General features: G+C 39.3%; 1 protein-coding gene and 1 long non-coding RNA gene across 7 annotated transcripts; one reads left to right on the top strand and one right to left on the bottom strand.

The window, feature by feature from the left end:
- Window positions 1-1,983: 1,983 nt before the first annotated feature.
- Window positions 1,984-25,085, top strand: LOC135102690 (VPS35 endosomal protein-sorting factor-like). Of its 6 annotated transcripts, none has more exons than XM_064008093.1 (22): window positions 1,984-2,590; window positions 5,579-5,657; window positions 6,258-6,326; window positions 6,464-6,574; window positions 7,220-7,367; window positions 9,941-9,970; window positions 13,669-13,716; window positions 14,434-14,630; window positions 15,429-15,559; window positions 16,132-16,281; window positions 16,754-16,931; window positions 17,217-17,366; window positions 17,610-17,751; window positions 17,977-18,158; window positions 18,414-18,560; window positions 18,671-18,843; window positions 19,030-19,192; window positions 19,373-19,565; window positions 19,854-20,159; window positions 20,447-20,547; window positions 21,279-21,434; window positions 24,047-25,085. In XM_064008093.1, exons 4-22 carry the CDS (start codon window positions 6,464-6,466, stop codon window positions 24,128-24,130), a joined length of 2,790 nt encoding a protein of 929 aa, XP_063864163.1. In that variant the 5' UTR covers window positions 1,984-2,590; window positions 5,579-5,657; window positions 6,258-6,326; the 3' UTR covers window positions 24,131-25,085. The 6 variants fall into 6 exon arrangements, with proteins under 6 accessions (XP_063864163.1, XP_063864161.1, XP_063864157.1 ...); XM_064008091.1 differs by lacking the exon at window positions 1,984-2,590 and adding an exon at window positions 4,390-4,466 and having other exon boundaries at window positions 17,232-17,366; XM_064008087.1 differs by lacking the exon at window positions 1,984-2,590 and adding an exon at window positions 4,390-4,466.
- On the bottom strand, window positions 23,775-27,720 carry LOC135102698 (uncharacterized). Its single transcript, XR_010269739.1, has 2 exons — window positions 27,144-27,720; window positions 23,775-24,117 (listed from the first exon to the last, which is right to left on the bottom strand). It is a non-coding gene; the product is annotated as an uncharacterized LOC135102698 (long non-coding RNA).
- Between the last annotated feature and the right edge of the window lie 32 nt (window positions 27,721-27,752).

The raw sequence follows: 27,752 nt of genomic DNA, 5'->3' as shown, positions 1-27,752 counted from the left end.
TTTCTTCTTCCTCTTCTTGTGACCACACTTTGCTGACTTTAGAGAAGACAGCCGACATGGTGGTTGAGAGTTGGCGGAATATTCCAAGTTTCCAGTGAAATGTCAATTTTGAATCTCGGCAAAAAAAAATTCGAGAAACTGTCTCGTGTGACCGCGCCTTTAGGGACTATTTTCTTTATACGAGCGCAAAAAATCCGATGACATGAACTTTAGTCTGAGACGAGTAAAATTACAAAGTTTAAAGTGCTCGCCTTACTACACCCTTCTGCTAACACCTGCTGGGCTGCATGGTGATGCACGATGATTCAGATGCGCAGAGACGAGTTCATGAGCACAGAGAGAGAACCACGCACCCCTCCCCTGCCCCTATCAACTATTCATTCTCATTGTCTCCCTCTGCTCGTATCCTGCTAGTACTTCACGCTATCAACGTTTTGCTTGCCAGCATATTTACAGTGTAATACAAGTACAGTGTACAGTGCTTTGTGTGATTGGTGCTTGGATGTGTCAGTGTCACTGCTGGCGTGTTTCATTACCCTGTCTTTGGTACAGTGTGTGTGTGTGTGTGTGACACACCACAAATCTATAGATGTGCCGTATTTTGCTTAGTGCTAACTATGCCTCCTAAGCGGCCAACGAGTTCCGATGTGAGTTTAGCAGTAAGGCTAAGCGAGTTAGAGTGCTAATAACACTCGCAAAGAAGATAGAAATTGTTAAGAAGCACAAGAGTGGTGAACGAGTTTCAGACCTGTGTCGTACTTATGGCCTGTCTTCGTCTACTGTGTACACCATCATTAAGTCCAGTCATAAAGTGCTGGAGATGGCGGGTTCTACAGCTTTAAATACTAGTGTGCAAGTTACTCGTTCTCTTGACTCCGTCATTGAGAACATGGAGCGACTGCTACGAATGTGGTAGAAGACCAGAATGAAGCTCGTGCACCAATCTCCAAGGCTTTAGTCAAGGAGAAGACACTTGCATTCCGGAAAAAGTGCAAGAAGGAGCATGATGCGAGTGTTAGGACAACGGCAGGGGAGAGGGACGGGCCTGAGCCTAGCGCACCTGCAGCTACTCCGGGTACACCAGTGAGTGATACTTTTGCTGCCAGTGATGGCTGGTTAGCACGCTTCAGGAAGCGTGCTAACCTCATGGATATTAGCATTCAAGGTGAAGCTGCAAGTGCTGACACAGACGCTGCCAAGCGATATCCATAGGAGATAGTAGCCAGGATTATTGAGGAGGGAGGCTACTCTCCCAAGCAAGGTTTTAACCTTGACGAAACTGTTCTTTTCTGGAAGAAAATGCCATCCCGAACTTGCATCGCGAGGGAGGAGAACGTAGCAAGAGGATACAAAGCAAACAAGGACCACCTGACACTCCTCGGAGGCAATGCGGAGGGAGATCTTAAAGTGAAACCCTTGCTTGTTTACCACTCTGAGAATTTACGCGCGCTGAAGGGCTGCGTTAAACAAAAGTTACCTGTTGTTTGGCGCTCCAATCCTAAAGTATGGGTGACGCAACATTTGTTTCAAGACCACACCGTAGATTACGTTTCGCCTTTCGTAGAGAGGTACACAAAGGCAAACAACCTTGACAACAAGTATCTGTTGGTCCTCGACAGTGCTCCAGGTCATCCGAAAACACTGGAAGACTCATGCTCTAATGTCAAGGTTGTTTTCCTCCCTCCAAATACCTCTGCTATCCTACAACCTATGGATCAGGGTGTAATAGCCACTACCAAGGCATGCTACACCCGACGGTGTATGAGGCAGCTTGTGACGGCAACAGAAGATGACAAAATGACGGTGAAGGAATTTTGGAAGAATTTTAACATCAAACATACTCTTGAAATAATCAGATTCTCATGGGATGAAATAACACCCTCTAATATGAACGGAGTGAGGAAAAATCTGTGGCCTGCATGTGTACATAGCTCCAAGGGATTTACAAAGGAAGATCTGCCGGCTGTGCACAGACTGCATCCCTTGCAAAAGATGCTGGCTTCGAGGAGGTTGACGACGATGATGTGGCAGACCTTCTCACCTCCCACACTCAAGAGCTGACTGATGAGGACCTCTTTCACCTGGAAAAGCACCGTGAAAGAGAGACAAGCTCTGACAGTGAAGGTGCCCCAATTGCCAAGGAGTTCACCACCAAAGAACTGAGTGAACTAACTGATGATGGCAGACGACTTGCAGAAAAGGTCATTGAGTTTGACCCTCAGTTTGACAGGGCTCTGGACTTCAAGACAATCATTATGGATGGGCTGAGTAGATATGAAAAACTTTACCAGCAAAAGAAAGCTAGTGCTGCTCAAAAGATCAGTGACTTCTTCAAGCCTTTATCCTCACTTTTGCCATCAACATCTTCCTCCACCAGTGGCTTGCTATCCTACTTCAAGACCATCGAGGAGGATGTGTATGATCCTGTCCCAGTATCTCCTACCATCATGGAACTTCCTTCTTCCTCGAGTGATCAAAAGGAAGCGGGAGTATTCTAACTGAATTTTCTCTTATGCCTCGTAGAGAGAAGAACGGGACTGCTCAGCGGTGACTCGTTTGCTTCCCACCCCGACACATAAACTAAACATTGGTGAGTGTTTAATTAATGCATGCCGTTTTCTCTTTCAGGTTGTTTTTACCGACAACTCTGTAATATAGACACGTTTGTTGCGTTTTGGTATAGTAAATTTTGGCTTTGTTATCATACGTTTTAGCTTGAAAACTTACCTTTGACAAGGGTCACTGAACCTAACTCATTTTCTTACAATTTATTATGTGTTTCTCTATATGAGACTTCACTATACGAACAATTTAACTGGAACCTAACTGGTCGTATCATCGGGACCTTCCTGTACTTCAACTACACACACCACACCCCTGCTTTTATACACCCCTGCTTTATTCGATCAATATCTATCAATATACCAGGTCGGCAATCGCACGCAGGGTGACCCAGACAAAACACCTCACACTCATACACACATCATTCACATTCCTAGCCCAGTCAGCCCCTGGTGGAAAGGCACAGTCTCGTGGATCACCTTCCTACACTCCTGGAGCTTTAGCATATCACAGCTGGCAACACTTCCACAGCAGGGCCTGACAACATAATGAGACTCTATTATCTTTTAAAGATGATGGGTTTGTATTTTTTGTATTGAGTTCGTACATTAAACTAGCAAAGAAAATGGACCCAAACCTTCATATAGTATCTTAGTAACGCCTTAGAGAAATGCCTTGCCTTTCTGCCATGAGTATAATTAGGTGGTATAGATAAATAGACAATATTCAGATAGTGTCAGGTAGTTGTAGCAGATGGACAGGGAATGTAGTAAAGAAGATATGGATAAGTAGGTGATATGTGAAAATGGATAGGTGTGTAGATATACAATGTTTAGCTAGGTAGATAGGGGATATAAGTAGGTACTGCACATAATTGATACATATAAACAGATAAACACATATAAGCTACACATACATAAATATAGGAAATATAACTAAATTTATAGTATACAGTCAGCATGTAGTAAATAGAAATAAACGATATACAGGTAGACAGTATGGAATTAATTAGATAGGCTGTGTTACTGGATATAGATAGATAGATAGGGAATAAATAAGAATAGGTGATTGAGTAGGAAAAAAAAAAAAAAGTGGAGGGAGAGAAGGAAAGGCGCCGCAGTATCACGGTCATAGGGTGCTGGTAACAGGTGGTGCACAGCTGATGGATGTAAATAGACGATAAATGATAAGAGATGATATACAGTTGAATAGTATGTAGAGATGTGTAGATAGGCGATAGTTAAATAATGACAGTGATGCCACGGTTAGAGAGCATGGAGAGATGTTAATAGGTGATAGTTTAATGATAATAGGCGATACGCTGTTGAATAATCGGTAAAGAGATGTTGATAGGCGGTAGTTAATAAGTAGCTAGTTAGGAAGTGATAGTAGATTATTATAAAGGGATAAAATCAGATATCCAGATACGGTAGTTAAACATAGATTAGGCTACAATTCAAAGTAGAATATATATAAATAATTATATAAATAGGTGAAGTAAAATCAGAGAACAAGCGAAAGTCTGACAAGTGTTGAAGAATGAATAGCCATTGTTAGTTGATTATTTGTAGTATAACGTAAGCACTAATAAGATAGTTACATACTTTCCCTTAATTTTTGTTATTATTATTACTTAAAAGAAAAAACTGGTTAGATATTCTTTGTAATATTCACGAACATATATATTTGAACTTCCAACACAGCATTTACACTGTACCTTTCTTATAATAATAGTGATAAAAAAAAAAAAACTCATAACAACCCTAACAATTAATAATAACAGCTGTCAATGAGAGCCAGCTAGAGATCTCCTCGGCCTGTGATTGGCTGAGGCGGGACGAGGCATGGCAGTGATTGGTGGGCGTGTTTGTTGACATTCTGCAGGCGGTGATGGCGCTGGAGTGGTGAGTGTTATTGCTTGCCTCCTCTTTATTGCTCCCTCCTGGCTGTCCCTTTGGCAGTTTATTGTACTGGCGTGGCGCAGGGACGCGGGGATAAGTGGTGATGTGTGTGTTGAGTGCTGGATGATGTTTTGGGTGTCTAGACCATAGAAATGTGTACTTTTGTAGCGGAGGATGTTATTTTTGTAGTTCCCGAGTGTGGCAAGACGTTATCATGGTCACCCCGAGTTACTATACATGTAAAGTGAATGCTGAAGCTGCTTATATGTAAAGGAAAGAAAAGGAAGCCGTGCAACTACGGAGAAAATGAAGAAAACGGCTTTCCAGCTACTTGTAACCAAAATGCACATACCTCGAAAAGAAAATTTTTTATTTATTTATTTTATTATTATTCTTTTTTTTTTTTTTACAGTTTTCGTCTTTATTCGCGGGTATTTTCATGTTCTTATAGGCTGGAAAGATGCAGTAGTGGCAAAAAATGAAAGAAAACGAGAAAAAAAAAATCAAATGTTTGTGTATTAGTAGTTAAACATAGTACAGTTTACCTTAGTTTTCATTTCCCAGTTCACATCAAGCTTTGGGAGCAGGTGGGAAAGTATGGCTTTGATTTCAGGAGAGGAAGCAAATATCTCTAAGTCACTGATCCGTAAATTCAGGAAATATTGTCGTTAGGGATTGTTACCTCACTCAGTCACATTCATTCTCCTTTTTATCTTTCTCAGTCCATATTAAGCCACTGGTCTTAAATATCGGTGGTTCGGAAAATAGTACCTTTAGATATTTACACCTTAATCGCCATTTCTCTTTCCCTGTATATAACAAACTTGAGCCTTGTAGGAATCTGTTTTTTTTTTTTTTTTTTTTTTTTTTTCAGGTAAAGGGGAGCAAAGAAGTGAAATTTGGCTCCATAACCTAACTTAACCTATAATTTCACAAACTCCACACTGTAACATTGGTTCCGATGGTTGTTAGGTTAGGTGAAGCCACAAGCCAGCTGATAATATTGTTCCTGAAGGCAATATTGGCCTTACTTTCTCAACTGCACGGCTCGTTATGACCACAATCTTGCACCATCTTATTTTGAAGTGAATAGCAACGTCTCACCTTGCTTGCAGGAAGACCGCAGCTCGGCAATGGGGGGTGGAGAAGAAAGCCCTGACTGCACTGCCAACCAGCACTCATCCTCTGCAGGGGGTGAGTTCATGTCACTTGGTTCTGTAGTACCTGTGTGTGTCTTGTCTTGCATGTTGTAGTTTTATGTAGGATGGGTATCAACCAAGGGCAACAAAATTAAAAGAAAAAAAGGCCTGTTGAGTTGCCGGTCCCCAAAGAGTCAAATGATTATAAAAAAAATAAAGGAAAAGTGTCTTGAAATCTCTCTCTTGAAAGAGTTCAAGTCATAGGAAGGAAGAAATACAGAAGAAAGCAGGGAGTTCCGAAGTTTACCAGGAGAGGGAATGAATGACTCAAAATCCTGGTTAACGCTTACATTAGAGAGGTGGACAGAATAGGGGTGAGAGAAGTTTTTGTACAGTATCAAGAAAGGTGTTAAGATTTGTGTGTGTGTGTGTGTGTGTGTGTGTGTGTGTGTGTGTGTGTGTTTGTATGAGGGAGGTTTCAAGACACTTTTCCCCATAATTCTGGATAATCCTTTTGACTAGCTACTCTTTGGGGACTGGCACCTTCATTGAGCCTTTTTATTTAACTTTTTGTTGCCCTCTCACATAAATAAAGATGTACATTGATATTATTGATCTAAACACAAGTACTTAAGGTGTATGATCCAATCCACAGGTGAGGGACAGATCACTGAAAGAATATGAGCCATCTCGAGACAAGAAGCCAAAAACTCTAATTCAGTCAGTAAGTATTGCAATGAAGTGTTCCATCATGTGTGCAGAGAAAGTGTTGGCTGTGTGGCTGTGTCTGATCTGTGAGCGGCATGTACAGTGTCACTGCAGGCCGAGTGTGTGTGGACTGATGGTTTGTTGTGTGTGCAGATGGTGATGGATCCCTTGTCAGCTGTTTTGGATGATGGCCCAGACCCTCTAAGTGACCTCCTGGCAGCCTCGGATCCTCTTTCTGCTCAGACATACACTGGCTCTCAGAAAGTAAGTGGCTTTTGGTGTAGTTGATGTGGAGTGAATTGCTTGATAGCATAGAAGTGAAGTTAGGTTTCAAGATAGTCCTCTTAATTTTGGATAATCCTTTGCACTATACTCTTTAGGGACTCACTTTTTTTTTTTATGGCAGAGTCCCCTTACATAAAAAGAAAAAAAAATTGCAGACATGTGTTTAGTTTTTTTCCCTCCCCTCCCCCTCCCAGCTGCCCACTCTATTACAGGGACTTTGTTTGTTTAATGTATGGAGTACTTCTCCCACTCATGGAATTCAGTGTTCATGATGTAATGTGGTGCATAGCTTGTGTGAAAATAGAATGTGGTTCACTTATCTGGTCATTGATGGACTGCTTATTGCATCATGAGGGACAGAGACAAGAAACATGTCACTCACTATTCATCATAAGCAGTAAATGTATACCAATATATGAAACAACCTTGTGTCTCTCTAGTATATAACAGGCTGGCAGTCACAAATCAGGTGGCCCAGACAAGGCACCATGCATTCACACACATGTCATTCACACCTTTAGTCCTGTTGGTCCCTGGTGGGTGGAAAGAGTGTATTGTAGCCCACTTTATTATACAACCTTAGATCCTAAAAAACTTGGATGCCTCATACCATTGTGTCTACAGGGCCTAAAGGACAGCCAGGAGGAGGAGGCCAGTTCCCCTAGCAGATGGCACACCACCTGGACACAGACCCAGAACCACATCCTGGCCAACTTCACCACCTCCAGCACCCTCACCTTCATGTCCAGCTTCCTGCATCCCTCGGACACAGGTGAGCACCTCACCCTGACCCCGACACCAACACACGCACACTCACACACACTCACACACACACACTGTATTTTCCACACACTGGCTGTCAAGCTGTTCCAGATAACTGACATTCTTGCTTCTGTATGTAAATGTAATGTGTTGCTGCTTCTCTGTGTTTTTTTTTTTTAATCATACTGTGAAAGTTTGTGGGTTAAGTAGATATCATGATGGAATGGGTTCTGGTCATGTTTGTTCATGCCGTAGTGATTCTTCTCTGCCAGAGTACATGTACAAACTTATGATTATTAGGCACACAAAGTAAGACAGTAAAGGATATAAATTCATGAAATATTATCTTTTACCAGCCACAGTAAACCATTGATAGCAACTTTATATCAGCTATGAGTGCTGGCAGGTCTTGAAGGCTTATTGTTGCGCATGAAGCTGGAGGATATAGATGATTGAGGATGAAAAGATGTGACTGCAAATGGAGGTGAATAGTATTGCAGAATATAAGAGAGAGAGAGAGAGAGAGCGAGCATGGTAGGTCAAGGCATATATGGACCAGAACAAGTGGATAATTTAGTTACGATCACTCCCTGAAGAAAAATTAAAGAAAAAAAGCATGAAAGTAAATAGCTACATTAACAACTTGCATTCAGATCTTTTTGTGTGGCTTTGCTGTGTATTCTGAACTGTAGCATCAATTCTTGACTTACCAATGGTTTACTGTGTTGATATTGAATTGAAACATTTTATTTCATTTTCATGAAATTAAGTATCAATCTTGAAATTTTTCGTAGATTAGCAATCTTGAATTTCAGTTTATCAAAGAAACCAAAGTAAATCATGCCTTCAGAACAATGTGAATCTGCGTAAGAAAGTTTTGAGCATAAAATAACGTAGAAATGGAAACAGTATGAAAAGCTTACAGCAGTACCAGGTATTTCTTTATATATATATCAAGTACCTACATATTCTTTATACATCCAGTAATTAATAAGTTTTACTCTTGCTTCCATCACCACAACACCTTGCCTATTCCATGAAACATTACTATTGAATCATCAATATTAATTGTGGGCCAAAGACTTGAGTGACTAATGCTTCATGCATCTTGCTTTACATAAACATTTCTCACCACATTTGCATAAACATTTTCTCAATACAGTAGATGCTCACTTAACCAGCAATCACCTCATTCATAACCAGTATTCTCTTCAGTCACGTGAATGTAAAAACTGTAAATTTGTGTTTGTCATCCACAACTTTTCTTATCATTTGATCATCTTTGAATCTGCCACTGTCTGCTTCACAAATTTGAAGCCATTGTCACCTCAACCATCAACCCATCATCCAGTATTCATGACCACCTTGCATTTTGCCGGCCATCAGTACTAACGTTGCTGTGATCTGTGCATATGATAAATGATACTAATGCCACAAGGAGGATGGGAAGTGAATGGTCTGAGTCAGGGAGGCATCACCTGATTGTGAGTCTGGTCATGCTGGTGAAATTAATAGACATGTGTGATGAAAGATCAGGATTTGAGTCATATATAATCTTGGTTAGGAATGATAGTGGATATCTTGACTCATTACAGCATCCTACCTACTGTACTCATGGAAGTTAGATGGTATACAGTAGTACTAGCTTCAGTAATCCTTTTGGCATCCTCTTTGGTGACTGGCACCATCAATGGGCCTTTTCATTTTCTTCCTTTTTGTTTCCCTTGGCCAGTTTCCCTCATACATGAAAAAAAGAAAAAAGAATCTGCTTACTTGATTTATATATGAATTTGCTGAACAGTTAAGTTTCCCTTTGATTTTGTGTTATATTCACAAATAGTTATGTCATGTACTAGCACCATAGTAGAAATCTTACTGTGATTGTCCAAACTATTGTGTTAGTTCTGTATAACATTATTGAGGTCATGCTGAGGCTGCCAGGCCTCAGCATGTGTCCCATCCACTGGACCATTCACTTGGCTGTACTTGTGCATTTTGCTACTAATGGAGATAAGTGAGCAACTACTGTAATTTCTCCTTAAGAGTGTAATTTGGCCAGGGACTTGTTCATTCTTGCCAGTCCATATTTTTTCTCAAGGTGATTGGGATCCACTGGCAGGTGGATTTTTGAGTTAGGGAGTAATAACAGCAGCTAAGGACAACATTGTAATGATGCAGAGGTGACAGACCTGATGTTGCTACCTTAGCTGGCTGTCTGAGTAATTGTGATCATAGGTGAGGACACCATTGAAATCTGTTCATTTGGATCACTCATGATAAGTTTGGAAGAAGACTGTCTTGATGCAAAGAGGTGATATATTTAAAGACTGTAGTCTGCATCACTTGACTAGTCTGGTTACTTGCTGCCATGTCATGGTCATCTTTTGTAATGACTAAAGGCTGCCGTGTGGATCCCTGTTACTGCCATTCCATGATAGAAAGCAACTTTATAGATGAATGAGAGAATGAATGATCATTGTGTACAAATATTTGTTGCTTATTTAATAATGTTCTTTTACAAAATTAGGAATATATGTTGAGTGCCTTTTTTTCCGTTTTTGTCCCATTTTCACCACTGGTCAGCTGAGAGCAGAGCTGTCCCATCCCACAGACGTGAGTAGCATTCTGTCCATAGAAGTTCCCTACTGGTACTGTTGGTAGAGTAGTCGCTGTGTTTTGTTCTCTTGCCAGCAAAGTCCATGGCAACACTGACTCACTCAGCCATTTGATGTGTGCAGTGTAGGGATTACAGCCTGTGTGGGAGCGGCCTACAAAAAGTGACCCTCAGAATAGATTGGTGAACTTTGAATCTTTGAGTGATATGCATAGTGTTGCAGAATAGTAAAGTATTAATGTGTCAGCAACTTGGTCACCCTCATTACATGTTGGTTAAGTGAGGCAGTGTTTTGTAGTGAGGACTTGGGAAAACTTAAAAGTTGAAACCTTGAATATGTCACTGCCCTCAGTATCTTTGAGAATCCTAAGAAAGCTAAGTGCTGACTCATGAGTAAAAACTTTATTGCACACATTCAGCCAACAAGGGAGTTTCTGAAATGTAGTATGTAAAAAAAAACACATAGCATCAAAATGAGATTGCAAACCACAGTCAATTAGTTCTCACTCCTTGTAATTTGATGAAGCATTAGATGTATGGAGTTGTGTAGGGGAGGGAAAGCTGAAGTATGGAGAGAGACGCTCAAGCCACTGTATGCAAAGTAGGTATGTTAATCAGTTTTATGCATGATATGGAAGTACAAACATGGAATCAATCACTAAAATAAGTCTTTATTTAATTAGTTAAAGCCATAAGATAGTATTGAGGTATGGAAGTATTGATGTGATGTGGCAGGTCTGAAGGAGTGGCCATATGGTGCACTGGCTGAGAGGTGGAGTATTGAGAAGTGGTCTGAATGCAATGGAAGGGAATTTAGAATAACATCATAATCATTCCTACTCATCACATCTCCGCTCAAATATTTATTCTCTGGAAATATTCTTAACATTACCTGTCTTTTCCTGACATAATTACCATTCTGAGTGTCAGTTTCCTTGATGATGAGTGAGGCGAGAGTTTGCCATGCTGCTTGGGTACGTGCACTGTTCAGGAGCAGCTCTTGGAATTATCATGCTCGTGTTGTGTGCTTGGTTATTATACTTGCACCATGTTCTTGCATTTGTACTGTTTTACTGTTTATTATATTCTCCCTGACATCACTATAGATACTCTGTCTTTCCCCATCTCTTTGTATCATCCTTTGAGTCTTGGCTATTCTGTCCAGTCATTTTCACAATTAGTGTTCTTTGTCCTCTGTATCCTCTCGTCAGATGTTTTGTTTGTTTTATAATGTTTATATCACTTTTTATTCCATGATCTCAGTGAATTTTCAGGCTATCACAAAAATCCTGCCTTATGGTAGAGAATGTTGACCTGGACTGGATGGCATTATCAGAATTTGAATAAGGTGGAAAGAAAGTATGTGTTTTTCAGTGCTTGCTTGTGCACCTTTCACCCTTACCTAAAATCTGATAATACCATTGTGTTCAGAAGTACTGCCTTTACTTTACCACTTGGCATGTTTTTTTTTTAACAGAGGCTTTATAATTTCATAGACGAATCTACATAGAGTAAAAAGCTATATAAACATTTATAGCTCCATCTCTGAATTTTACTTGCATTAACTCTTTCTATTTTTAGTCTTACTTTGTACAATGCTGTCAAAGTCCACTCTCCTTCTGCTCTCCATTATTCGTGAAGTCAAGTAAGTATTGTGACATAAGTGAGCTAGAGAGATATAAGTTCGGTGAAGACAGACAGACAAACAGGCCAGATTACATGAGCTTATTTCAAGTCCATTATACTACATCTGTGCAGAAACACATCTACTGACAGCTGGTGAGTGGCTGGAAGTTTACTCATTCACTGATGGCCAGAGTGGTGGTGGGGTGCTACAGAGGTGACAGTCAATGGATGGGATGAGGTTTGACAGTGTGGTGGAGAGGAAGTCAGGACAGTTGATATGGTAGTGTTGATAGAAATTATGCTTTGTTATTATTGTTGTAGTACTACTGGTTCAGTTTTTTTTGTGATTAAGGTAACTGGCTATTAACTGATAAACCTAGGCTGCAAACTTAAGGGATGGCATCAGGTAGTTGCCCTCTTCCATGATGTAGCATGAGAGTAGGTGAGTGTGGCAGGTGGCTTGAGTGGTGATGTTACAGAATGACAGCAACTCTGCACTTCTCTGTGTGCTAATGGTTCTACAAGAGCAGGAGGCTGACAACTCTGCCCTTTTGTAGGTGTGTCTGGTTTGTGTTTGTGTGTGTATGAACACCTGTAAGATGTGATTTTGTGATTTTTTTGCCATACTGCATTCATAAATGGGATGTAAATTGGCAAGGTATATAAAAAAAAAAATATATATATATATATATATATATATATATATATATATATATATATATATATATATATATATATATATATATATATATATATATATATATATATATATATATATATATATATACAATTATGGTGGTGGTAGTAGTAGTAGTAGTAGTAGTAGTGCTGATAGTATCATGATTGTTTTTATTATTATTATTATTTTTATTATTATTATTATTATTATTATTATTATCATTATTATTATTATTATTATTATTATTATTATTATTATTATTATTATTATTATTATTATTATTATTATTGTCTCTATATTGAGAGAGAGAGAGAGAGAGAGAGAGAGAGAGAGAGAGAGCATATTGTACCACCATATTTTGGTTGTGAAGCTTGAGCCTTGCTTGAAGGAGGAGGAAGGAGGGGTGCACGGAAGATTACTTCACATTAAATGTAATATTACTAAATAATAATGCTGCTACCTTTACCACTACTACTACTACTGCTCTCTCTCTCTCTCTCTCTCTCTCTCTCTCTCTCTCTCTCTCTCTCTCTCTCTCTCTCTCTCTCTCTCTCTCTCTCTGTTATGATGATAATGATAGTTTTAACAATAACAGTAGCAATGTGCACACAGGCGTACAACTTGATAGTCCAATTGCAGTGATAATAAGTAATAGTAATAAAAGTAACATTGATATACATGTGTGTCTGCAGGTCTTCCCATCTTATCTCTTGATCAGTCTGGCAAGAGTAACAATGAGTGAGTGGATATACCATGAATCACTCTGGACCACCACCTTGCATGCCTGAGTCTATCCATGGCTACCCTTTTGTCATTCACTTTTAAGTAAACAGTATATTTCATGTGTTACTTTTATCATACAGTTCTTTACTAGCTCTTGTATTGATGGAACTGAAGCTCTTGAACTCTTTTCACTATTGCATTGGTACATTCATTAACTATTATAATTATTATCTGTATCTCAAGATGACATAATTTGTGAAAGTTCAGTCTTCATTCATGTTTTCTGTTTATGCTCTTGCTCTTGCCTTTCACATTAGTTAATAGGCTTGTTTGGCTTTGCCTTCTCAGTTTCATCTTTGTTTACATAACCATTTTTCTCTTCACAAGATCAGTTTGATTTTTAATAGTTGCTTTGGAAGCATCTTTTCCATTTTCTGTCTTCCTTTTTAATAAATCTTGTCAGGTTAAATCTAAAAAATAATTTGTTTCTTTGTAAGTTGAACCTGAATAGTGTTTTACATGACACCATGTAGTAGTAAGTCAACATTTCATTTCTCTTTTAATCTGGTAATAACTCTTCATCTCAGATACAATGATTGATTGCAGGTATGTATATCAAGAAGATTTTTTTAGTATCACAGGTAATTTTCACAGCCTTTTCCTTAACAGGTGTAGTGAAGACTCAGACTGCTGTCCCTGAAAGACACCGGGCACAAGGTGAGGCAGTGAAGCACAGTGCGGCTGAGTGCTGACTGCTGTGAGGTGTGATACAAAGAGTGCAGCGTCTTATTTCACTCAGAGCAGGTCACATTCACTAGTGAGGAGTGACCAAGCAACACTGATTTGTGTGTTTGTTTACTTGAATTGCAGTGGTGAAAGTTTTATATATAATTGTACCTTATTTTAGGAAAGGAAAATTAATGACTGCAGAGAGAGAGAGAGAGAGAGAGAGGTAAAAATTGATTGAGTCTTCCTTAATTGCTCCTTTTTTGGTTCAGCATTAATGTGATTGCTTGGAATGAGTAGCAGTGAGCAAAAATGTCTGATTATCTTTAAAATATCCCTGATTACTAGGAATGAATGGCAGTGAGCTAAAATGTGTCTAATCTCCTTTAAAAGCTCCCTGTTTGTTGAGGACTGTCATGATTACTGAGTGAAAATTGATGTATTCTTTAAAAGTGAACATTTATATAATCATCTTTACAAGTTCCCCATTGGTTCAGCACTAATATGATTACTAAGAATGTGCGAAAATGAGCAAAAAATCTATGTAATCTTTTAAAGCTCCTTACTGATTCAACATTAAAAGCAAAAATTTACCTTGTCATCTTTAATTATCATCCTTAATTACTAGGAATGAATGGCAGCATGTGAAAATGTTCCATCATCTTCTTTAAAATCACCCTGTTGACTAACCACTAACATAACCAACAGGAATGAGTGGCAGTGAGCGGATCCGTGCACGGCTGGAGCAGATGGACACCCTGGACGAGATTGGCAGTGGGGTGGTGCGGGAGGTGGGTGGTCTCACGCAGGGAGAGTTCACCAACCGCCTCAACTCACTCAAACAGGAGATGATCGAGGCCTGGAACTCTGACCAGCGGGTGAAGGCGCTCAAGATTGGCATCCAGGTGTGTGCTGTGGTGCTTGTGTTGCCCAGGTCAGGTGGTTGGTTTTCTTCTTTACTAGTGGCAGAAAAAAAAAGGAAAGAAAAGAAAAGACAAAAAAGAAAAAACACAAGGTACCATTTGACTCTCCCAGCTTATTAGGTGATTTGTAGTTTTTCTTCATTAGTTTTAAAGTCTTCCAGATTACTATGTGAAGTTTGTCTTTTATCATCTTTAGTTAGAGGAAAGTATTGTTTGCATCTATTTACTCCTTACCTTTGTTTGTGAATAAGGGAAATATTGCCATTGATGTGTGTGGTGTGGTGTTTGTCAGCATTGGTGTGTCCCAGATTACTTGCTAGGTGAAGTTTGTTTTTCTTCATTAATGACAAAAAAAAAAATGCATTGTTTTTTTTTTTTATTTATTTATTTTTATTTATTTTTTTTTTTTTGTCTTCTATCTTCATTACTAAATAAAAAAAAAATGGTATTGTTTGCACTTATCTACTTTATACTTTTGTTCTTTAGTGAGGGAATATTTTTTATGTTTTTATTTCTTTTATCTAATTTGTGAGCTCTGTTCTATTTACTGTTTGCTTGACATCCTTCATATTGTGTTTAAATATTGCAGCAGCAGTCAGTAATTCATTATAATTTAAGTTCTTAAGTATGAGAAAATTTGCATAATGTCCAGTCTTTCAGAATCACTACATATTTTCATGATAATGTTCAAGTCTGTCTTGTAGTTTTGACTCATGAGTGACATGCCTGACCTTACCATGAGTGTAGTAAACCAGATGTATGTGGTGATGCCCCTTGCAGTGTGTGAAGCTGCTCAACCTCTCGGCACCCGAGCACTTCTACCCTAGTAAGTTTGTGTTGGTGATGGACATCCTGAGCACACTGGCTGACCTCGTGTACCAGCGCCTCAAGCAGAAGGCACTTAACGAGAGGTAGGCAGGTTTATTCTCTTAAACCTAAATTATTTAGTATGTATATCATAACCAGTTGACTTTTTAAATTTTATCTATTAATTTCTCTGTCTTTTCCAAAACTTGGTGCTCAGAGCTCCCTCAATAGTCCCAGTTGAAATCTCCATCTACTCTTGTCTCAGCTTATTATCCTTGCACTATTAATCGTTTCACTCTCCCTAACCTCTGTATCTTTCCATTGCTATATCGTAATATTTTGTCATTCCATTTTATGAGAGTGTTGCTTCTACAGCCAAAACATAACTTATTTGTCATTATATATACTCATTGTTATTGTGCTCTTCCATTTTCTCCTGGGGACAAAATTCGCAAAGATGCTTATTTTGACTGACACTTAATTTATCACTGCCTTTTTGCTGGATACAACAAATCTTCCTTAAAAAAATTTACACTTGATTTATTCCTCGTGACAGTCAGGATGAGAGTATTCTTACACAACAGTTCCCAGGCCAGTCAGTACTGAAGCACCTTCAAGGATGGGAGTTGGGGGGATTACTTTTTAACACATATTGGTAATATTGTTTGTCACACAGTTCGCCAGCTAGCAATGCAAGTGTTGCCAGACTGGAGGCGCAGGAGACAGCCCGTAACTGGTTCTACAAGGTGGCCTCCATCAGGGAGCTGCTTCCAAGGTTGTACCTGGAGGCTGCTCTTCTGCCATGTTACTCCCTCACTGATGAAAAGTAAGACCCATACATGCTCATTTTATAATGCATGAAAACCAAATACATTTTACGTATAATGCAGTTCATATTGTTTTTGTGTCCTTTCTTACTTAGTCATATTCACTATTAGGATTTTTTAGATTGTGAGGCAAACACAAAATTAACTAATGCTGTGACTGGAGACCCACAAAGTTTGGCTTTTATAAGAGCAGGTCCCATTGCCAGTTTTAGGTTCAAGTAATGCAGTCATTCACTTGGACCCCCAAATGCAAAGATTCTATTGCCAGTGATGCCTTTTCTCATTTTGAAAGTTTTTAACATGATTGTACAGTTTTTTATCATGTCTGTTCTCATTTGTATTAAGTGTAAATTATTGTGTTCTTTTGTTCCAGAAATAGCACTGTACAATTGATTATTATTTATTCTTATTGTTATTACTATTTTATTTATTTATTTTTTTTTATTTATTATTATTGTGTTTTTTTTCCAGAGAGGGTGAACAAGCTCTGGTACGGCTTGCCCGGATGACCCGAGGCATTGGAGATCCCCTGATTGCTGCCTACACCCGCATGTTCGTGTGTCGCATGGGTGTGGATGTGGTGCCCACCCTCACCCATTACATTGTGGCCACCATTGAGGACTTCCTGCACACTCTCACTCAGCTGCAAGTAAGTGTGCTGGGAGACTCACAAAAACTCACTTGTATTTATGAATTTTTTTTTTCTCACACTTATTAATTTTGATGGACTTTGTTGCCTGAAATTTGCTTGTTAACAAATTAATATACTTCATCATGCTTGTGCCTTTCTTGGAGCACCTTCAGTGAATACACATGCCAGAGCTTGCCAGGAAAGGATGGTGTTCATAAGTGGCAGAATCTGAAAGTTAATATGAACAAAATATTTTTTTTAAAGTCAAGCAGTTAGGAGCCTTATTTCCTGATGCCAGAAAAGTTGTCATTGGCACAGGGCACGTGGCCCGAGGGAGAGACGGACATGAACATGGGGGAGGACAAGAATGTGCTGGCAGCGCGGGTGTTTGCTCCTCCCCTGCAGTGGATGATGCAGTGCCTGGCAGGAAGGGCATCACAGCAGGAGTTGCAGGTTGGTTCTCCTCACACCCAGTAGATCAAAGTTTCTGTCCATCACAATATATTTTTTTCTTTTTTGCTGATGTTACACCTCATTGGGAATAAGACACCCTAGAAAAACCTATTAGACATCCATGACCACACTGTTTATATTAGACACCAACATTAAGAGCAAAGTAAAAGTAACCAATGAAGCTCTTACTACTATAACACTAACTCTTTTGATTAATGAGCTTGTAATTTTTGTCATCATCAGAATATTGTGCGGATGTGTGAAGGAGCAGAAGGCCTCGGCCAGAACTTAATGTTGGCTGCCCTACTCAACTCTTTCCCCAATGACTTTGTAGCCCTCCATGCACTCCCTCTCACTCAGCTCATCGCCTCCTGCCTTTATTCAGGTTAGGATTTATCACTTGGAAAACCAGTGTTATTTACAGTATTGTGGAATAGTGTCTTGCATCTTTTTTCCAAGTAAGAAGTAAGAGAGATCTTAACATGCTATGTAGATAGATGAAGTAAAATGATAGTGTTAATTTTGTAGTTTTTTTGTTTGTGTTGAGTAAGATTCAGCTTTTTTTGTAGGTTAAGACAAGATTTCTAATTGTTTTGTGGTATTATTTCAGGTAAGAGCAAGCATGAATTACTGTCAGCATTGGGGAGGTGTGTAAATAAGGTGCCCCCTGCCCAGCAGCAGCAGCTCTCTCTCCTGAATGGTGTGTGGAAGCTGATCACCCACATTCCTCTCACCAATGACTACCTTGCCACCGCCGGCGTCTGGCTGGAGTACACTGCCAAGCACTTCTCGGTGAGCACTTCAGGTGTTGGGAATTTCCTGTTTGATTTGTAATATTTTGCTGTGTATGTGGCTTAGGTTATTTTTTCTTTATATTCAGAAGTCAAATGTTCAGTGATTTATGATTTAATATTTATACATTAGGCACATACAGTCACACAATATTTTTACTACAATTTTACAAAACAGCTGTCCAAATATAAGAATAAAATAAAGACAGATAAGAAGCTGAATTGCTTAAATATTTATATTTTTATTCTCCAACAGTCTTTTGAAGTGAACACACTTCTTGGAGATGTTCTGAAGCATGTGGGAGCAGAGCGAACCCAGGAGCAAATGCATTACTCCTCCCTGCTCATGTTGGTGTCCACAGCGCTCACCAATTCCACCGATCCCCACTCCCTCTTCTCAATGGTGTGTGTGACAGTTCACCCATCACAGGACATTAGTCACCCCATGCTGATTCTTGATTGATATACTGAGAGTTGTTGGTTTCTTTATTTGTTTGAAGTTTGGCTTTCCAGAACAACTTCCTTGGCCTGCTGAGTGTGTTCCAGCGCGACAGTGTGAGTGCCGGGGATGGAGTGACGCGTGGGGTGGTGGAGGCACTGCTGAGCCACCACCCAGGGCACATCACCGATCCAGCACTCGTCCAGCACCTCCTCACCTTCTGTGGGGCACTGCATGACTCAATAAAGTTAGTAGTTAATGTGTATTGAATGAAATTGCCATAGAGGCACTTAGAACACTGCTGAAAGCTCTATTTTATACTCGTGCTAATATTACAGAACATTTTTCTCTTCCTTTTCCTTTTTTACAATAGTTATACAAGTTTATAAATCAATGCTATAAGTTAACTAAAGAGTGTTTCCTTAATTTTCAGTGCCCTGACAACAGACGACGAAAGACGACAGCTTTCTCAGCTGATCATATCATTTATTCGACAAGTGAATTTTGGAAGAGACTTTGAGCAGCAGCTGGACTTTTATGTCAATGCAAGAGCTGCTTTTTCAAACCTGGACAGTGTGCTGGCTGCCCTCATTCAGGTGAACTTTGGATTACAGCTATGAAATAATTAATATGCTAACAAAACTTGACCTCTAAACTAGACAGGTCTGTTGCAGCTAGGAATCTCTGAAACTAAGTCATAACATATATTTAGTTAATGAGTAAATTTGTGCAAGACAGATGTTATGACTTGTAATAAATCGTCTTGATGTTTGCAGTGTGTGTGTCAGCTGGCTGTGGCCACATGGCAGGTGGTTCACGGCCAGCACTCAGGCAAGACAGCAGCCTTTGTGCGGGCATGTGCTGCCTACTGCTTCATCACAGTGCCCTCACTCACCTCCTCTGCCACTCGCCTGCGACTCTACCTCCTTTCTGGAAATGTGGCCCTTCTCAATAATTGCTTAGGACAGGGTGAGGATTGTTATGCTCTTCAGAAAACTGGTACTTGTTTTTGTTCTTCAAATTTATGGGTATGCAATGCCTGTGTCTCTGGGAGAAAGGAGGATTTAAGAACTTTTAAAAAGCTTGTTGAATGCTGCTTTAAAGAAAGAGAAAATTCAAAGGAAGAATGTGTTAAATTTCAGGAAGTGTTTTCTTGAAAGAGCTGTTGAACTGGAAAGTTGCATGAATAGGACCATGTTAAAAGTGATGTAGACAAATTACTCCAGAGAGCATTTACAAATATACTCTGATTTTCAGGAGATGCTTGCATGAAGGCAGCCATCAGGGAGTTGCTAGAGGTAGCTGGCTCACAAGACACAGAAGGAGGAGGGAGTGTGGCAGACACTCTCCGTACTCTGACAGCAAACTTGGCCTCAACCCTCATTGCCACACCAGACCCTCCCGATGCCTCTCCTCCTCTCTACCTGCTTCGGGGACTCACCAATGCCATCCATTCTTTCCCGTGGCCAAAAGAAACAGATACTCAAGCATTCTTATCAATTACATTATTACATGCACTCTCTGCTGCATGTCAAGATGATTTGCCTTATCATATTCACTCAGGCAAGACTGTGTGGTTGTGTTCTGTTACTGTACATAATTGTATACATTAAGTACTTTGTCATCCTTATTTCTTCTAACTTTAAACTTTAGATTTAATTTTGAAATGTCATATTTTTTCTCTGTGCATAACACTCAGCACAGCTTTCCATTATTCTGCTTATCATACCTTGAATCTTTTAAAGAACCAGTTTCCTTTCACCTTCGCAATGATGGTAGTAGGTTAAGGATAACTTGTCTTAACTCTCCCTTAGATATTCTTTATTCTAATAAAGTATACCTTCTTTCAGTTGAGGGTAATGATGCCTTGTATGGTGGAGATCCACAGGTCTGCCAGGAAGCAAACTCACTGTCAACTCTACTCTTACAGGACATTGTCACTCATATACAGGTACAGGTGTAGTACAGTGAACAGAGACTGTCCCTTTCCACAGGGACCTGACAGGCCTAAGAGTGTGAATGATTTGCCTGGACCACCCTGTGTATATGGGATTACCAGCCCGGAAGACAGATGACTATGGGTGACATACAGTAAAATCCCTCTTATCCAGCATTCGAGTATCCGGCAGCTTCAAGTATCCGGCACATTTTTCTCCCGAGCCTTAAAATCAATAAAAAAATCAATGTGTACTCATAAAATCGACTAAAATTCCCACGCGAGGCATACTTTGTCCCTTCGCCACCGGAGCGTACTGCTTTGCGCAATCCGCAGCCCACTGCACTGTGTTTACTCAGTGACTCAGTCCCACGTGTGCACTGTTTATCGCCTGACGCCTTCATCATGCCTAAAGTTGTAGAAAAGAGGAAGAGTGTTGTGCTTACACTTAAGCAGCTGATCAGATCAGCTGATCTTTGTTATGGTAAGATGCGTGAGTGTAGGGTGGTGATTGAGGACATAATTTCACTTCTATTCAAGTATCCGGCTATATTCAAGTATCTGGCATGTCGGCGGTCCCGTCGATGCCGGATAAGAGGGATTTTACTGTACTTGAAATGGGAGAGATGTGCATGAGTGGCTTCATGCAGCTTCTGTGTGTGTGTAATCATTCATGCCTGAGAGAGAGAACTGGATGTGTTCTCAGGAGATAAGTATGATGAATTCATCCATTTTCAAACTTGCAGAGTCTTAGTGGCGTGCATGAGAAGCGGTGTGGTCCCGTGGCCCTGGAGCTGTTCTGGTGCATCGTGACCTGGGCTGACCTGACAGACACCCACATGATGAACGTGGCCACACTCATGTGGTCATACATCATGAAGTTCATTGCCTCTCAAGTTGTGGTGAGTAAGAGTGTATTGTTAAATTGTCCATTTTCAATAAACACACAGTGGTGGTGCCTTGCAGGATGAGTCGTAAAATCACATAAATTGAAGATCAAGTTGGAAATGCTGTGTGATAAAGTGCTTTTAATAATGTTATGGTTTTGAGGTCAGGACACTTAAACAGCACATGCATGTGGCTGCAGTCTCATCCTGCATTGTCCAGTTAATTGCTGCAGTGATACACCATGTTCTTTAATTTCATTATATCTTGGTCTGTAATAGGAAAACCTAACTAATTTCATATGGCAACAATGATCAGTTGTACATTTTGGGATGGGACACTGTAGCAGCCACTGATGTGCATTCTTCATATTTAAATGACCTGTAACTTGTATATATAAACCATGGCCTTTAAAACATTTGACCATAGAGTGACACATTTTTACTACTTCTGTGAGTATGTCTTTCCTTATGGGGCACCCTGTAACACAAGTAGGAGCTAAGCATGTCATGATAATATAATGCATCTACCAACCATATTGTTTCCTGCCAAGCACAAACTAAAACTTTCAGTTGATTTTGAGTTGTAGTTGCCTTCTTACATAGCTGCCTTAACCATGATTTTGTAACAGTTACACTATAAAACCTTTCTAAGTCAGCATACTGTGAGGAGAGAGAGACACTCTCCATACAATGCTTATGAATACTTCCGGTAATGTTTACAATATTGATATAACAAATATTCCATACAAGGTACTCTGGTCACACACAGAGGGCAACACTGCTCTAGCCAAGATCTGTGATTGACTGGAAGCTTTGTTGAGGTTCTAACACACACACTGTTTTCTCTGATATTATACTTATTACTTGGACTGGTGCAGTCATCAAAAGCAAAAGAAAATTTGTTATATCAACTACAAAAAAATTTCATAGAGGTCAGTGTGTCATTGGAGCATTACAATAATTGTACAGTCCAAACCACAATTGACATGCAGACAAATATTTATGTCTCCCTCCCACCACAAATGTTTTTTTATCACGAAAGTTAACACAAACACTTAGGTTTTCTGTCAAGCCAACAATGGCTTTGGACAGTACTATAACAATAATATAGTCAACTCTGATCTTTAGAAAAAAATCGAACAAGCTTCCACCCTATCTGTATCTCAACTGGAACAGTGTTGCCCTACTTTTATACTTATTATAAATTAAACCAACATCAACTGAAAATTGTGCAGTGTCCTGTTCCCTATAGGTTCTCTGTGTGGACTATATACAGCCTGTCCAGCCTGAGAGAAAACCATCTTCTTGAGTACAGCTGTGTTGTGTATTTTAATGGAGTGAGATCAGATTCAGTGTTGACTGCAGAGTGGTCTAATTCATTCTTTGTTGCTAATGCTGCCTCTCCACTGGCAAATTGAGAGTAAAGATTAAGGCATTTCAAAAGCTGTATGAAAGTGGGAAGCTAAAAGTGAAACACCACAATGAATTCACTGACAATTGGTTAACTGCTTTTGTTCTGAAAAAATAAATGATGAGAAGGCAAGCAGGCTGAACATTATTGTTTGCTTGTAAAGGACTCCTGCATGTGCACTTGTGAGTGTTCCTTTATGTGCATTTGTTAAATGCCAGCAATAAACACACGAGCTTATCATTAACAAGTGATGCACAGACAGCAGGAGTCCCATGTCTGCAAGGTATTCATTAATTCAACCTTCTTGCTTAGTTTCTTCCCATTTCATATAATGCAGAAAATAACTGAAAAATTACCTTCAGTACAAATTAGAAGAAATTATCTTTCATTTTCCCCCTTTCACACATCTTTCCAACCTTATTTGCCAGTTTCAACCTCTCTGAATTAGCCGCTTGTGCAAGCATAAATTAATCGAATAATGGGAAAAAAAAAAAGTGTGTGTGTAATATTTCTTGCCATTTTGCCACCACTGACCTAAATCCTGAATCAGAATGTCCTTTTTTCTCCTCTCCATCATCTCCAGTGAGTGTGTGAATTGCAGATCTTTGTCCTGCTTGTTCCTCTTTCCTCAGCATCCATCCTCTCATCTTGTATTTACCTGAAATTTCAAACTCTTAACTTTTCTTCTCTCTAGAATACATCTGATGGTTCTTCAGATTATCAGCCACAAAACTTATTTCAATCATAGATTTATTTATATCTAAGCTTAAGTAGATATTCCATTAAGCAACTTTCCTTGACTAGATTCTTTACTTTTCTAGTACTGAAAATAGAGGAAATGGCAAACCATGCAGTCTAACCCAAAGCAACACATTATAGTCAAATCCTGTGAATGTGGTTGTAAACTCAACTAGAAGTATGTCCTATCCCAGTCACACAGAACATTAATTCAAACTACAAGAAAATTTCATTACACAATATTTTACATCATAATCTATTGGACCCTTTTTTTCCTATTCCAATTATGTCAACTCCTCCCTCCACAACAGCTATTTATGTAGTTAATACCTCTATCAACAGATCTTTTTATACCCTATATAAATGTGTACTTCCTCCTATTTTCCATGCATCTACTAGTCATTAGTTCCAAAACTGAAAATATAAAATACAAACTACGAAGAATGAGATTAACTATTGATACTTATTTTCCCTGTAGAAGCAAGTCCGAGAGCTGCTGATGAAGCAGTCCTCCTATGGCAAGAAGGGTCTCCCACAGCTGATCCAGCACTGCAAAGGATAACGTGTATTATTACTCTCTGCATCCACTCCACATCTCAGGAGATTATGTTGATTTCATCATTGTATATTCTTCATTCATAGGGAAATGCTGTGATAATTGTTGTTAATTTTGTATGATTTTTGTGTGTAGAGAAATTATTCAATCTTGTTAGTATCTTCATTCCCATCTCATTATATATTAACTATTCTTAAGTGCCAATCTTTAAATAAATTATTTCAAAGGATGCTATAATTATTATCATCATATGCTTCCCAGAAGGTTTACACAAACTTACCCAGCTAATCTACTACTACTCAGAACATACACTTATATGGTATGCACAAGATGTTATAAGTAATGGAATAAGTTAATTCAGCAACAAATATGGTATATGTACAACAAGTTAAGTAATGGAATAACTTAATTCAGCAACAAATCAGTAATCTAAGAATTCAATCCTACACACTTCTGGGCATATTATACACTTCCAGATCAATGCAGCTTAACAGTCTGCATTACTGACTGATGTGCTCAGTCTAATGTCTGCTCAATTCTTCACTTGTAGGCTTTCTCAAAACAACAACATGACATCCTCTTTTTCAGTCACAGCATGCATCATGTACAATAACACCAGCTTTACATCTGCCTCATACACAGGCAGCCCAAGGTTTATCTGTATACACTGTGAGAACACTTGCTGGGAGATCCATTCTGAATTCCTTCCTCCCTTCCCTAACTTGTACTAAGCAGACACCTTTCATTCCATCATCATCACACACATTCCTCATGTAAATTATGCCATTTCTTGTAAAGTGGATTAATGGTTCTCAAACTGCAATGATACCTATGACAACTGCCACAATTCCTCTAACAGACAGAAAGCTCAGATCTATACTAATAGATCTGTCAATTAAATGATTGTGATAACTGTACATATTTGTTCTTGTACAAAAATTTAATATACACATTTAAATGATATCTTGGTTTCTTAAACCTCCACCACCCTTTTTTTTTTTTTTGCTAACCCCTAAACTCTCATGGTCATTCTTGTGAAGCACCCAAGACCACTATAAAACACTGCTTGCATGGAAAACCAAAAACAGGGCTACAGAACTATTGAAGAGAATATGCACAAACATATTTCAGAAAGTTATAGATGGTGAGAGAGGAAAGAAATAAGCAGTGAAAGAAAGTGTTACTTAGCAGATAAGCAAGCAGCATATTCAAGTTGCAAAAATGAGACACTAATCCCCATAACTGCCTGGACTCAAGAAGCAGATTGCCTGGATGAGGTGGGTAAAATCAATCTATAATATTGCAGAAAAATTTAAAACCAATTACTTCTTCTGTGTATTGATTTGTTAGAATTTATGATTTATAAGCAAATTATCAGTACTAAAAATGGCAAAAATAAAAAAAATACACGAGGAAGTCCGCTTAAAATTATTCAGAAACCTTCCCTATGAATAGACAGGACAATGCTGTGGCCAGGAGGGACACGAGGCAGCTCTGCTAACACCACAGAGGGCAAGACCAGTGTTCATGCCCCTGCTCGCAAAGTGCCTTTAGAATTTTCTTGTCCTTTTCATAAAGGGCCACAGCATGCATCATGTGGTGACCCGAGTTGTATGGGTTGCCAAGGAAACCCAAAATCGTGTCCACAGCTTCACTGCCTTCCCCAGCATGTGGCAGCTGAGACCACGTGGGCAACACACAGTGGTGAACATCATGAACCAAATTTGAGTTACAGCAAAAGCTAACAATTTCTCACCAGGTTGCAGTCACCATCTATATCATTTCATCATAATAAGATTCACCACATACAAATGATGTGTTCCACTCATACTGCTCTCTTGTTAAAAGCATTTCATCTCATCAGGTCCTCTAACTACCTTCAGCCTCCCTCCCTTCTCTTGCTATCTTCTATTGCTATTTTCACACTAATTGTTCTTCTAATTTTACAACTGTATGCCTCTCTCCCTTCCACTGCCTTGCCAGTAATTTTTCTCATCTTCTGTGCACCTCTTTAATGCGCACGTATCCTCAATCTTTCATCCATTTCACTAGTACACTCTGCAACCCCTGCCTGCTCCTGTATTTCCTCCTCTCTATGACTTGAACACTTTCAAGAACAAGGCTGCAGGACACTTCTCTTGCATAATCATTAGGGAACTTCCACTTATTTATTTATTTATTATTATTATTATTAATCTTATTTATTTATTTATTTCATTTTTATTTATTTATTTATTTATTTATTTATTCATTTTTTTTTTTTTTTTAGCTGCATCCTTTTATCCAGGAGGCGGGTGTACTGTTACTATCCTTGCGTGCCCCACGGGTTTATCAACAGCCTCATCTAGTGCAATCCCAATCAGGGAGTTGTGGCCCATCCTAAGTAGACTGCACCAACATTAGCAAAATTAATTTCAGGTAGAATAATATCCCTTTCTAATAAAGAAAGAAACACTGATACTCTCATTGGTTCACTGCTTCTGTAATTCGATGGCAGTTGACTGTCAGGCAGCTTGTGAGTACTGAGCTGTAACAATCACACGACTGAATAGTGAACTGGCATCCAACTAAATTACACCATGTTCGTGGGTCGTTAGTAAGCTAATTACGTGGTGATCTGTTGAATACACCTAAACTACATATAACAATCATGATTATGCAGATTTCTTAACCATGATTTCCGACTACATACTTTACTATCAATAATAATAATAATAATAATAATAATAATAATAATAATAAAATCATGGTCAATGCGCAGTTCCTGACTTTTCCTCCGCGTTTATAGAATGCAATGAGTCAAACTTTCACCTGACATGCCGCCAGAAATAAACAATAAAATGATGAAGTCACTATATGGAAATTATTAAAACCAAGGTAATTTCCATAATCCCCAACGGACGTGTAATTAGCTATAACACTTTGGTAATTACAGGGGGCTCCGATAGCAGGGGACGCCATTACTACAGTCTGACCTGAGATACTAAAATAACACCAGAAATACAAATAAAATACTCACCTCACTCTACGCCTTGACAGCGGCCTCGCCTTGCCTGGGTATCGCGTCTTCCCTCTGCTGCACCACTCCCTCCTCCCTCCACGGTCGCCTCCCGTCCTTCGCCCAGCCTGTCTGACCACTACGAAGCATTAAGGGTTCAGCTGTGGGGTTCTCTGCTTCAGTCTCACTAGTTCACTGTTTCAATGTCTCGTTTCGTACTTATGTGATGATAGATGACTGTTAGACAGCTAATGAGTATTTAGTTTTAACTATCACACGATGGCCACTCCAGACTTAATTGGCGTCGATAAACAATTACAGTTCGTGGGTCGTTACGAAACTAATTACCTAGTGGCAGTTGGTTGTTAAGCAGCTAAAGAGACATGAACTATTTAAATAATCATGATTACACTTTTTTCCAACCATGATTTAAGAGTGGTTCTTGACTTCCTCTACATGTATAAATAACAATGCGTCAAACTATTTTCATCTGACACGGCCCCAGAGAGAGAGAGAGAGAGAGAGAGAGAGAGAGTCTTCTTTCACTTCACTCCCTTGTGATGGTGGCAGTGGTTATCACAGCCAGCCTTAATCAGTTAGTTGTTTGATCTAATATTGGCTCATTGGTTT

Source organism: Scylla paramamosain, chromosome 8, assembly GCF_035594125.1.
Source record: "Scylla paramamosain isolate STU-SP2022 chromosome 8, ASM3559412v1, whole genome shotgun sequence".
NCBI classification, from domain to species: domain Eukaryota; kingdom Metazoa; phylum Arthropoda; class Malacostraca; order Decapoda; family Portunidae; genus Scylla; species Scylla paramamosain.
The sequence above is the reverse complement of the archived record's forward strand: the minus strand, read 5'-3'. Positions and strand labels throughout refer to the sequence as shown.

Coding starts and splice junctions, on each gene's coding strand:
- LOC135102690 (XM_064008087.1), top strand. Junction 16,932..17,216: donor ACACTCTCACTCAGCTGCAA/GTAAGTGTGCTG, acceptor ATGCCAGAAAAG/TTGTCATTGGCACAGGGCAC. Junction 18,844..19,029: donor GCACTGCATGACTCAATAAA/GTTAGTAGTTAA, acceptor CTTAATTTTCAG/TGCCCTGACAACAGACGACG.